The sequence below is a fragment of the Ictalurus punctatus genome, chromosome 17 (genome assembly GCF_001660625.3).
Source record: "Ictalurus punctatus breed USDA103 chromosome 17, Coco_2.0, whole genome shotgun sequence".
In the NCBI taxonomy this organism is placed as follows: Eukaryota; Metazoa; Chordata; class Actinopteri; order Siluriformes; family Ictaluridae; genus Ictalurus; species Ictalurus punctatus.
The window spans coordinates 10,923,452-10,937,456 of record NC_030432.2 but is presented as its reverse complement, the minus strand read 5'-3'; the positions used below and the strand labels follow the sequence as shown (position 1 = coordinate 10,937,456).

Sequence of the window (14,005 nt, the reverse complement as noted above, 5' to 3'; positions counted from 1 at the left end):
AGGGACTTTTTTTCTTTTTGTTTTTTAAAAATTCTGCTCACTCTGTTGTTATTATTTTGGTTTGTACCTGCCCACAGCATTTTCAGTTATTTCTGTTTCCCAAAATATATACAAACTAGTAGCTTAATTTAAAACAGTGCATTCCTGACCAGACAGTTACTAAGGATGAAATAACAAATGCTGTATATGAATCACTCTAAATGCATTGTGCCCATTCATGTCAATGGTCTTTCTTTGTTCCAAGTGGAGAGCTTGCATCTGGCCACTCTGCCATAAAGCCCAGATCAGTGGAGTGTTGCAGTGATGGTTGACCTTCTGCAAGTTTCAGAAGTGACCATCGGGCTTCTTGGTCACCTCTCTTACCAAGGCCCTTCTCCCTCAATTGCTCATTTTGGCCAGGCGGCAAGCTGTAGGAAGAGTCCTGGTTGTTCTAAAGAATTATGGAGGCCACTGTGCTCTTGGGAACCTTCAATGCAGCAGAAATGTATTTGTAGCCTTCCCTATATCTGTGCCTTGAAAAAATCCTGTCAGCTCTGCAGGCAGTTACTTTGACCTCATGGTTTGTTTTTTGCTCTGATATGCATTTTCAGTGTTAGACCTTCTATAGACATGTGTGTGCCTTTCCAAATCATGCCCAAACAATTGAATTTTTCACATGTGGACTCCAGACAAAATGTAGAAACATCTCAAAGATGATCCAGAGAAATGAGCTGCACCTGAGCTAAATTTCAAGTGTCATAGCATTCTTATGTCTGTGTGATATTTAAGTTTTCCCTTTTTAATAAATTTGCATAAAGTTATAACATAAAGTTGCATAAAGTTATATAATAAAGTTATAACCATCTCGTTTTAGCTTTGTCATTATGGGGTATGTAGATTGATGTGAAAAAAATATTTAAAGAATTTTAGCATAAAGCTGCAACATAGCAAAATGTGAAAAAAATGAAGGGGTCTGAATACTTTGTGAATGCACTGTAAGTATGCCAGTATACATATTTGTTAAATGTGCCTACTATTTTATTTCTGTTTATAGAATAATTATGTCAGTGGATCCATGAAATATGTTTTACACTGAATGGACCTACTGGCTGCAAAAAGTCTGAGAAGCCTGATCTGCTGCATTGGTGTTACTGTATCCATATTTAGCTCCTTCTCAGTCATGGTGATGGACTGTGCCATGAGGTGCCACTTGCTGGAGCAAGAGTGTAAAGCAGAGCTTACTCAACAGAGATAAAATTAGTCTAGTGCACTAGAGGCCTTGACTACTTGTGCAGTTGAATGACTGTCAACTTTAATCCACTTTTCAATGCTGAGAACACTTCTAACACTGGTGTCAATTAGGTTTCTTAAAGATTTACAAAATCTCGACAAATGTGTAACACGTGGCCATGCATGCACAATCATACACACTTTTTCTCTGTACCTCTTTACATCAGCTTGTGTTACTACAGGTCCTTTGAGAGAAGAGTACTGTGTCTGTATGAACAGGTCACATGGCAACTATGTGGTGAGCTAGTGAGAACTACTGTATAATGAAACAGGAACAGCAGCATCTCAGGCAGCCTTTGACACTGATTCATTGTCTCTTGACATGGTCCTGCTTCCCTTCACTGTTGTCCTACAGTAAACCCTAACATGCTTAAGCAGTGCAAGGCAATTGAGTGTTTGCTATTCTCTGAAGAGCTGTGCTGAAAAGTCCCCTTTGTGTACCACATGCGGGTCCATGTCAGATCAGTCTGCCTTTCATTTAGCTTAGCTCCAGTGCTCATCTGGACTATGAGTTGCGTGAGCCCCATGATTACATACTTGATGAAATTGTCAATCGTGGCTCAAGTCAGGTTCTCCCTGGGCATGAAGCAGCTCTGGCAGTCAAGAGAGAGCCGGACTTCTTTTTTTCTCCGCCCCCCGCGCCCGTTCTTTTTAATTGACCCATTTCAATGTGTGAGGACAAGCAGCATGACTCAGAAGGGTCACTGAGTGCATTTGAGAGCGCTCTGCTCTATTAAATACTGGCAAAGCCCCCAGTGATCATTGCTTTTAGCTAGTGAAGCCGTGCTAAGCATGCTTTAAGGCATGGTCTTATTCACTCATGCATAGACGTGTCATTTCCCTAAATCTGTGCTTTTAATATACCTACAACTTTGACGGCCCTTCCTGAAAATGTTCAAAACATTCAACTGTATAAATGCTTGCTGTAACTGATTATATATTCTCTTGAATAAACAGTCTTTTATTACTTGAGCATCTTTTTAATATAGTGAATGTTTTGTATAGTGAACAAATATATTTATTGCCCCAAAATATCACCCTAGTTCTAGGTATAAATAAATAAATAAATAAAAACAAAAACTGGGTAGTTATCCGCACTTTAAAAATAAGGCATTTAATCATTTCACTGATATTTAAAGCTACAGCATATAAGATTTTTGTTTAAAAATGAAAAAAATTATCTATAGATAAATTTTTTTTATCTATCTATAGATAGATAGATAAAAATCTATCTCAGGAAGCATCAGGCACAAGGCAGGGTACACCCTGGACAAGGTGTACATCCATCCATCGCAGGGCACAATCACATACACACTCACACACCCACTTATACACTACAGACATGCCAATCAGCCAACAATGCATGTCTTTGGACTGGGGGAGGAAACCCCCACAGCACTGGGAGAACATGCAAACTCTGCACACACATGAGAATCGAACCCCAGACCCTGGAGGTGTGAGGCAAACATGCTAACCACTAAGCCACCATGCACCCCTGATTAGCCTTTAATAGTCATTCAGTCAGCACTGTGTCAGGGGTGTGTCAGGGGTCTAAATTGGTAGGAAATTTGCACTCCTACATTATATGCCAGCTTAGATATGTAAAACATAATCATGCCTCAACTATAGGCACAAAAGAAGGCAGAATCACAGGGCACAATCACATACCCATTCATACACTACGGACACTTTAGACACGCCAATCAGCCTACCATGCATGTCTTTGGACTGGGGGAGGAAACCAGAGCACCCGGAGGAAACCCCCGCAGCACGGGGAGAACATACAAACTCAGCACACACATGGGAATTGAACCCCGGACGTGTGAGGCGAACGTGCTAACCACTAAGCCACCGTGCGCCCCTAAAGTGTGAGATATTATACTATAAAAGAAAAAGGATTCAGGACTGATAGAAAAATTAAAGCTTGGTGAGTGATTCGAGCCCTCTGCTGGCATGTTCAGTCTTTTATCCTCTAGTGAGGATTTTATCTAATGTGCTTACGCTAGACCCAGGTCACACCATGTTTTGTCATTTGTAACAAATGGAGTAATAGTAACATAAAATATGAAACCATATTACAGGTTTTTTTTTTGTTTATTTTTTTTACTTTTACTTATATTTTGTAAATGTAAATATGTAAATACTTGTACATCTATACACTAGTGTCCTTCAATGAAACCTGGAATCTCCTGGTAGCAATTTTTGTCTTATTGCTCAGTTTGCCTGGTTGGTTTCTATAGTACCATTATTAATAGTTATTAGCATTTATGTTATGATGGTTATTTTGGTAATAATATAACAAAATTCATGAGCTCCATAGTGGTGCATTAATTAAATTCTACCCTATTGTCAGATCATGAGCTTGAACACTGTTAAGCTGTGCTCATTTGGTGAGAAGAATGGCCTTTCTCTCTCCATCTCCAGTTATGAATGTTAGTCAGCACAAAAATGTGGATGTAATTAAGACTTGAAAAGTTTAAAGTCTAATATGTAAAGAATATATTATTAGTACAAATAGCTGTGTGAACAATCTTCCTAAAGACAATCCTAAAGACAATATTTATAGTGTTGGCTTTAAGACTACCTTGGGTAAGACCAAGTCAGGACCAAGACCATAGCCATCAGAGTCCAAGTCAAGACCAAGTATGACAGAGGGATTAGACCAAGATGAGAGCAACACCAAGTCCAAGTCAAGACTGAGGCCAGATGCTCAGATGTGTTCATTTGCTGGGTAATCACACAGCAGGTAAATAAAAAGTATTAAAAACTAGAATTTGTTTTGGCTCGTACAACTTTCTGAGACCAGAATTACAAATGCTTGTGCTATATTATTTTAAACATTAGAGGATGAAGTATTTTGAAACATAAACTCTTGAAGGTGTGCTTTATGTAGTAATGATGTAAAATAGAATTACTCTGCAGTACATGCTAGAAGAATGGGCTATGCTTAAAATATCCTGTGTACTTATTCGTATAAAATGATAATGATAACAACAGAAAATGTGTTTTTCCCCACATCTTCCCAAATCCCTGCAAATATCTGTTGAGACCTTTTTGCTCCGTCTCTGCAGGGATGAACATAATCATGCAAACCAGCTTTGGTTGCGGCCAGCAAAAATTAATTTCCAGCCTCCCAGCAAGAGTCTGGCTCTGAGGAATTTGAGTCACACATTGCACTCACACTGAGAATTCCAACACACAAGTTCTGTTCAAGTGACCAGGTGGCTTGAGCTGGTGATGTGGTTTATGAGTTTGGAACAGGGGTTTGGAGTTGTGCGGTTTGGGAATGAGGTTTGGAGTTATGAGGTTGATTGAGGGGTTGTTTTTGTTTTGTTTTTTACCTCCAGGGTTCAGGATGTATCAAAGTGTATGCTTTGTGCTTAGCTAGAAAAACAATCCTAAAGGTATGCAAAGTTTGTAAGTGAAAAGATGACGGAGAAGACCATAAGATTTTTATTTCAACAAATAGTAAATCTGAGTCTCAGGGACTTCAGAATATGAGGGAATCATTTAGTAGTTGATTTGAATCATAGATACAGAAACAGTAGATGCCTTATTAGCGGATGTTGCCTAAGAAAGAAAAAAGTGTAGATGCTGCACTGAGCTGGGAATGACCATCACCATAAGTCATCTTTACCGGTTAAACTTATTTGAGTTAATCTTTGGGATGGATATCATTTTCTGGAACTTTTGCAACAAACAGATATAAGAATCACAAAGCCATCAATAAAAAAGTAAGGTAAAAACTTTGACATATACATCTGAATCAGCCACCACATTTATCTGTATGTTCTTGATCCACCAGCAGACTGGGATTTCCAAATGATTATTGGTTTGATTGGTAGCTGGCCATTCTTTTTATAATTTAATGCCAGTTCTGAATTTAGTGCCCTGTAAAGCATATAACACACTGTGCTATAAAAGCATATAAGCATATGTGCTGGAAAGAGGTGATTATGATCAGATTACCAGAAATACTCTGGCTTGTAAATAGGCTCTGACTTTACACACCATTTTGTTCCTCATTTTTCAAGTTATTTGTAACTTTTTTCTTATATTTGTTATATTTGATGTTTCTGGAGAATATCAATACAGACCAGATTAGTATTAGGGGATAGGTTAGTCAAATTTTGTCTAAACCATTGATGTCTCAGTGTATGACATGGACCATAGGTGCATCAATCACTTGCCTTTGTATCAGTATAGAGAAGGCCAAGATGTCTGTACAAGCTAAAGGCAGGCTTTTTTCCCCAGACATTTTCCTCAAGTGTTAAATTCTTCAAGGACGTGACTCTCCAAAGTTCAAAGAGGATAAGTAGTGTAGAATCCCATAGTCATCCCAGACTATCTCTGTCAGTAATGAAGCTCATAGAATTGTATGAAGTAGCAGTGTGAGGAAGAACATGTGGGTGCGTGTACATGTGAGCAGTGATGACTGGTTGTGATATTAGATGGGAGGGTTCTAATAATAGCATATGAAACTGTCAGGGTTGAGCGATGCATTATATCACAAGGTATAATAAGAATGATGCGGGCAAACTATTATACATACACTTAATGTCAGCTACATTCTTGATTTCTAATTTCTAAATATTTTGATTGGACAGTCTACTTTTAGTTTGTTCTCCCAAGGCATTTTGGGAAGAAAAAATAATGATAAATTATCTACTTCCTTTGTGTTCACTATACTCAGAACTGTATTTCACATGTGCCTTCTCAATCACTGGTGATAATTTGTTACAGATGTATAAATGACATGGGCTAAAAATATCAGCCCAGATATCAGCGTGTCACTCTGTATACTCACTTGACATGGCTGTCACTAATAGGCTGCATGAATCTACAGCCCGGACTAGACAGAAATCAGCCCCAGCCTTGCTTCTACAGTATATACTGTTGTGTGTACATTTCTGATAACCATTAGTGGTGCTGTTGTGCTTGGTTCCAGAAAAATCCAAAATAATCCTCCTTAAGGAATTTGTTAACAGCAAATAATCTGATGTGGAGGTCAAAAATAAAACCGTAACTAAAATATAATTAAAGGGTTGAAGTCACATGGGACTCCTTCTGAAAGAGCTCTTCCCACTTGGTTGTAAGACCTTGGATTCAAGGGCAGCCCTGAATCCTATTGAAACCCGAAGCCTTACATTTAAATCCAGGCAACTCTAATTGCAGCACTGTGTTAATCTGACAAGAGGACTGAATTACTTTACTAATCATGACCATTCACCTATTTGAGCGTTCTAACATATTAGGGTCTAACAGCAATATTTATTATTACAATATAATTTAAATATAGAAAAAGAATAACAGTTTATAAATAATATAATAATTAAAAGAACAATCTTGCTTTTTACTGGTCAGGGAAAAAGTGAATCCTAAAATAAACCCCAGATTGACCCACACAATATATCCACTTCCATACAGACTGTAACTGGAGCTCAGAGCCCAGACTCTCAGACCACATGGCTCATGGAGCATCTGATAGCTTTTGTACAGTTTTTCAATTTCCAATGGGAAAACAAACATTTGAACATCATGAGACATTCAGAATTATTTGATACACATAATTCAAATGCCTTATAATTTAAAAATGTTGCCACCTCTCAGCTTCAGGGTCCCTGGCTCGATCCAGAGCTCAGGTTAGTGTCTGTGTTCGGTTTTTGTGCATGTTCTCCCTGTGTACTGTATGTGTGGGTTTCCTCCAGTTGTCTGGTTTTCCCTCCCACATCCCAAAAACATGCTGGTAGATGATTTGTCTATGTTAAATTAACCCTAGTTGTGAATTAATGTGTGAATGCGTTTGCAATGCATGGTGCCCTGAAATGGGCTGTCATCACATCCAGGCTGTATTCCTGTCCCACATTCAGTGTTCCCAGGATAGGCTCCAGATCCACCACAACCCTGACAAGGATAAAGCTCTACTTAATAGCATTTCAATGGGCTGAATTTCTGTTGTTCCCATTTAAAATGTATTTTGATATTTTTATTGAACAAAAATAATCTAACTGTACACCAATATCTAGTATAAACCAATTAATTAAAATAACTTTTTTTTGCTGCTGTTTTTTGAATTTATTTATTTATTATTATTTTTAAAAATCTTTGATCCATTAACGTTCTGCATTTATACTAACGTTTTATGTGATTTTATAGTGAAATTAAGCCTCTTTCAGTTGTTAGTTCAGGAAGCACTTCATGTTTATTAAGAATTACCAGTAAAAGGCACTAATGTGATAGACTTACTAATGGAAATATATCAAATATACTGAAAGATCAAATCAAAAACAAGGTTTCAGATTTGTACCCTGCTGATTGGCTGGTCAGTTCGTGTCATCTGCGATATCCACAGAGAAGTGGTGTTAAATGGACTTGTGGAATAGTGTTCATTCAGGAGGCCATTTTGAAACTGCCTAGCCAGCAACTCCGTGGTGTGTGAGCCACTGTGAAATAAGAGGATTGTCAGGACACACACATTAACTGTCTCACTCAGAGTGTGTGTGTGTGTGTGTGTGTGTGTGTGTGTGTGTGTGTGTGTGTGTGTGTGTGTGTGTGTGTGTGTGTGTGTGTGTGTGTGTGTGTGTGTGTGTGTGTGTGTGTGTGTGTGTGTGTGTGTGTGTGTGTGTGTGTGTGTAGTATATCAGAGAGCAGAGCTGTTGTGGGCAGAGGTGTCGAGGCCAAAGAGCCTGTTATTTAGATGGGGTTCCAGGCCTCTGTCAAGACTTGCTGAAATCTCCAGAGATGACATTTCAGAGAATAACTGAGGAGCTGATCTGATCACACAGATGTCATGCTGTATGAATGCACACAGGCGAACATGTGAAAAGGCCAGCTCCCAGTGGAGGAGAAGTGTTTGACCAGGCTCATCTCCCCTGAACCAAGGGTTCTCAAACTTGTGTAGCTAACAATTCCTTGAAATGGAAAATACAGTCCACAGATCCCTTCAGCACGGATTTATTTCATGAATATTATTATTGTTATTGAGCTATAGAGATTTCTGTTTTGGGATTTTTCACTAATAAGGTCCAGCTTGGCATTATTTATGGGCTATGTGTTTTTGAGGTTTGGATGAAACCCATAAAATTGAAGTGACCACTCAAAAAGGCCAATAACTTTTAGAACTCAATATTCAGTATAATAACTGTGATAATGCTGGGTTGGAATTTCCACTCCTGTAACTAAATGAAAATAAAACATAGACCCCTGTCTATTCTCCACCAACTCTTGGAGGTTCCCACTTTGAGAATCTACACGGTGAAAATAGGGGACACTCACAGTTTTGTCTATCTCTCACATACTCAATTCAGTCTCTAGCTCTAGTGATAAAGCAGTAACCATGGCTCGGTTTCCATGCCAAGTCCCTGCAGCACCTGTTCCAGGGATTTAGCCTCATCACTTTATGAATGAGAAAGCTTTGTTGTACTTGAGAACATATCACATTACACAAACAGATCGCGATGCATAATTATTAATCAGCTTTCCATGGTGTCATTATAAAGATGCACATTGTGTTCTTTGAAAACACACCTCAGTAATACGAACACATCCCCATACACATTCATCTATGTGCGCAGGAGGAGTGACTCAGTCACAATGACTCACTCAGACACCAGAGCTGACATACAGGAATTGTAAAATCCTCGTGTGCATGAGACAGGTGGAGAATCAAACCAGCCTCAAGCACAGTGTACAGTTCTGCTGCAGATGTACTACATAAAACAGCTCCACTGATCCAGGTCACCTAAGCCTCACCTAAATCTCTCTAGGCGTTGAGAATTTGACATATGCCATGACTTTATACAATATGCAATGCCATGACTGATGTTTAAACAGCACTTCTGATCATGTGCCATTTTATATTGTAGTCTGAGGAATAAAATGGCACCATATGTAAATCTCCAGTCCACAGATTAATGCATTTGTTATTAAAAATTATTGAAATTCATCAGGCATATCAGGCCTTTTGTAAAGCATGTATTAAATACTCTGTTATCCATAGGCTTTCCATAACCTGTACCCATGGCAACACTGAGATAAGAGAATAAGAGAAACCAATAACTTTGTTCTTTTATGTACAGTGGTGTAAATTTCTTCTGTTGTTTTGGGTATATCTCATACTAAATAGTTTTAGATCTTCAAACGAAATACAACATAAAATACAGGGAACCTGAGTAAACACAATACAGTTTTTTTTTTGAAGCAAAAAAAGTTAGCCAACACCTATCACCCATGTGAAAAACTAATTGCCCCCTTAAACTTAAAATCTTGTTGTGCCACCTTTAGCAGCAATAACTGCAACCAAATGCTTCCGATGAGTGCAGATCGGTCTTTCACTTACTTCTAGGACTAGGACTTACTCCTATGCTTTGGATCATTGTCTTGCTGTATAATCCAGTTGCGCTTGAGTTTTAACTTACGGACTAAAGACCGGACGTTCTCCTTTAGGATTTTCTGGTAGAAAGCAGAATTCATGTTTCCCTCAATTACTGCGAGCTGTCCAGGCCCTGAATCAGTAAAGCATCCCCACACCATCACACTTCCACCACCATGCTTGACCACACGCATGATGTTCTTTTTGTGGAATTGTGTTTGGTTTACGCCAGATGTAATGGGACCCCTGTTTTTCCAAACAGTTCCACTTTCGACTCATCAATCCACAGAACATTCTCCCAAAAGGTTTGAGGATCATCAAGGTGTGTTTTGGCAAAATTCAGACGAGCCTTAATGTTCTTCTGGGATATCAGTGGTTTTCATTTTGCCACTCTTCCATGCATGCCATTTTTGCCCAGTGTCTTTCTGATAGTGGAATCATGAACAGTGACCTTTATTGATGCAAGAGAGGCCTGTAGATCCTTTGATGCTGTCTTTGGCTCTTTTGTGACTTCCTGGATGAGTTGTTGCTGTGCTCTTGGAGGAATTTTGAAAGGTTGGCCACATCTGGGAAAGTGGCACTCACTGTGGTTCTTTGGAGTCCCAGAGCCTTTGAAATAGCTTTGTAACCCTTCCTATTTCCATCCCCTTCCTCATCATTTCTGGAATTTCTTTCAATTTTGGCATAGTGTGTTACTGGGTAAGACCTTTTAACCAGCTTCATGCTGTTGAAAAAGTTCTATTTAAATGTTGGTTTGATTGAACCGGGATTGCAGTAATCAGGCCTGATTGCGTCTAGTCCAGCTGAACCACATTATGAATGCAGTTTCACAGATTTGGGCAATTATTAAGTAAGGGGGCAAATACATTTTGACACAGGCCCAGTTAGTATTAGAGAACATTTTGCTTCATTAAATAACGTTACCATTTAAAAACTGTATTTTGTGTTTACTCAGGTTGCCTTTGTTTATCTTAGATTTTGTTTTCATTTCTGAAACAATTTAGTATGAGATATTCACAAAAACTGTATGACTCTGAAATTCACTTTATAGTAGATCTTTTTATTTTGTTCCTTTGCACAGGCGATGAAAAGAGAAAGCAAAGGAAATTAAATGAAAAGAAAAGATAAGAAAGAGGAAAATGGCATTAGAAAACAAAGAAGTAAATTTTGATGTCTATTATTACATTTACATTTACGGCATGTGGCAGACGCCCTTATCCAGAGCGATATACAGAAGTGCTTTGAAGTCTCTATCAATAAATACATCCCGATAACGGTTCCCTAGGTCACAGACTAAGAATATCATCAGTCTTATAACTTTGTTGGGATGTAATATAGTAAGAAAACACAATTTTTTAAATGAAAGTGCTAATTTAAGTACTTTAAGAAGAGGTAGGTCTTTAGACGTTGTTTGAAGACTGCCAGTGACTCAGCTGTTCAGACATCTAGGAGAAGTTCATTCCACCATGTAAGTGCCAGAACAGGGAAGAGTTTTCATGCATGCCTTCCTTGTATCCTGAGAGATGGAGGCACCAGTCTAGCGGTGTTAGAGGTTCGGAGGGAGCATGGTGCAATGCAAGGTATTACTACAAGCCTAAATAGATCAAAACATAAATTGAAAGTTCAGGTTTGTAATTGGCAATTAAGATGCAGAATCAGGAAGTGTTCCTACCACCTCCACTAAAAGTCCTGTGTGAATCGAAATTCTAAGTTTTCTGTATACTGTTTTGTAGTGCCAAAATACAAACTGCACAGGTCCTTTTATAAATAGTAATGTCGTCCCAATACATATGGAAGTATGCATTTTCGGTTCTTTTTATTTATTTATTTGTATAGCACTTAAACATGGTCACAAAGCAGCTTTACAGAAACTGGGTTTAGATTTAGACTCTACTTTTTTGAAGAGCAAGTCAGAGGTGACAGACCTAAGGGAAAAGTCCCTGAGATGGCATAAGGAATAAAGCTTGGGAGGAACCAGACTCCAAAGGAAATTCAACCTCTTCTGGGCAACACCAGATAGACTGAAAATCCCAGATGTTCACACAGTTTAGTGCACATGAAAGAGTTCACATTCGCAAAGCACAATGCACATGGAAGTGTCCACATTGCTGCCACTAGAGGGCAGATAAACCATGCTGCAAGCCAGTTCTGATTGGCTTAGGTCCTAGTTCTCTTTTCAAACTGTTGTGCAATATCAATGGCCACATGACTGGAGGAATGTAAGCACACTTTGTCTTTGTAAGCAATGCATGCTTCCTTTTAAAGGAAGTTTCCTTTTCTCAGGGCCCTCCCCATACAGCTGTGCCTTAATGTTCTAACCTTACTATCCAAACAGTCCAACTCAAATTGAAGCTGTCGCTCACTAATGTGACACATGCACAAAATGCAGCTAGCTATGCTGAGCTAATCAGTAAAGCCCATCTAAGTAATCTTATAAAATTGTAAAAGTAGAACATGGCTTGTTTGGACCGCTGTTCAGCGGGAGCACTGTGAACACACTCTCCAGCTGTCAGCCACATGTGTACACCGAGGGCACTGAGTCCATGGGTCTCTGCTCTCTCCTGTTAGCATAGACAATTGTGGAGGCTGAGACAGAGGGACAAACACTCGTCTGTCTCCCAGCATATTCCAGACATTTCTGGTGAGACATGATTACGGGTGAAAAGTGCTGAGAAAAGCCTTTCTGTGGATGGCAGGTGGAGCCATCAGGCCTAATCCTGTTATCCCTGTCCTTTAATACACAGGGAACACTTCAGACTTTAATACTCACCTATACAGTGCAAACCTACTTGCCCAGACACAATTGTCTCTACATATATGCAGTATGGTGGACAGTCTGCTGCTTGGTGTGGAGGGAATCAAAAAAACTATCTTGTATGGAGGAACTAGTGAAATTCCCAAATTCAGCACAGGATCCAAGGTACAGTAGGACTTGTTTGTGTATATAGCTAGCTCTATAATTCCATGACGTTGTCTGTAACCTATTGCTTTCATTTCAGATTTGTCGCACATATTTACCAGCTGGTAAATGTATTTGCATAGTAACCAAGAACCAAGAAACACATTTGCATAATGTAATCTAAGCATCAAATAGCTTTATTTGTAACACAATTGATCACTATTCTTTATCAAGTTATGGAAATAAGGAAAGGAAGTAAAAAAAATACTTGGAATGGAAGCAATGTTCTTGTCCTCAGCAAAACTATTATTAATAAGACTGATTGTAAAATGGAGAGCAGGATGATGGCACAGTGGGAAGCGTTGCTGCCTCACAGCTCAAGGATTTTATCTGTGTGGGTTTCCTTCAGATTCCTCCTCCTTCCACCTCCCAGAAACATGCCGGTAGTTGGATTGGCTATGCTAAACTGCCCACGGGTGTACGTTGCCCTGAAATGAACTGGTGTCTCACACCGGGTGTTTTTCCACCTCATGTCTAGTGTTCACTGGATAGGCTCTGGATCTTTGATTTTGACCCAAATAAAGTTAAAGCCACCGGATCAATGAATGATCTGTAAAAAGTACATTTAATAGTGATGTCTTTTTTGCATAACGAACACCACCTGGACCACATGTGGCACATGATTGTAGAGTTTGGAAATTCCCTTATTGAAAATGCTTAATTCAACTCACAAGCTAATAATCAAGACCTTTGATACTTTGATTATGTATATTAGAGCTGGGTAAACACTAACCTCTTCAGTGCTATAGCCCTTCAGTGCCACAATTACCAAAGTACTATGCCAACCAGACCTTTTGATACACATAAGGTATCTGATTTGCTGACTATGCATGCAATGCTTATCTGAATTTGGAGGCTAATTGTGTCCTCTCATCTTCATCCTCTGTGGCCCACAGGTGACTTTCCATTTCCGAACCATGCTGTGCAATGACGATCGTACAGTGCTGGATGACAGTAAGAAGGTCGGGATGCCCATGGAGGTGGTGATCGGGAACATGTTCAGACTGGACATATGGGAGGCTCTGCTCAAGTCCATGCGCATAGGAGAAGTTGCAGAGTTCTGGTGTGACATAATCGTGAGTACCAGCGTTTAGTTCTCTCAGTCAACTAAAATGTACTCAAACAACCCGATTGATGTAAGACTTGTGCAAATGAACATCACTATGTAAATATCGCCATGCAAAATGCCAACCACAGTGAAAGTGAAAGCACAAAATGAGCTTTGTAAAAAGTTCATTAAAAATTACTAGAAAAAAAACACACAACCGCTGATAGAATATTTAATAGCCAGTAATGATATACAATTTAATATCATTTTCACTGCCAGCAAAAGTGACATTGTCATGCTGTTTGTGTACAAACTTTTTTGTGTATAGCATTCTACGGTTTTCATGGTGCTGAGTTCT

At 39.1% G+C, this 14,005-nt stretch overlaps 1 protein-coding gene across 6 annotated transcripts in view; it reads left to right on the top strand.

Moving 5' to 3' along the window:
• The window catches only part of aipl1 (aryl hydrocarbon receptor interacting protein-like 1), a 33,809-nt gene that overhangs the window by 17,076 nt on the left and 2,728 nt on the right, over nucleotides 1-14,005 (top strand). For 4 of the 6 annotated variants that reach the window (XM_047161226.2, XM_053687270.1, XM_053687271.1 and 1 more), the window contains one exon: nucleotides 13,496-13,675. In XM_047161226.2, coding sequence (XP_047017182.2) covers nucleotides 13,496-13,675 — 180 coding nt within the window. Of the gene's footprint in view, nucleotides 1-244; nucleotides 2,242-12,033; nucleotides 12,561-13,495; nucleotides 13,676-14,005 lie in introns of those variants that run through there. The other 2 variants (XM_017490243.3, XR_006983923.2) reach the window with 2 other exon arrangements.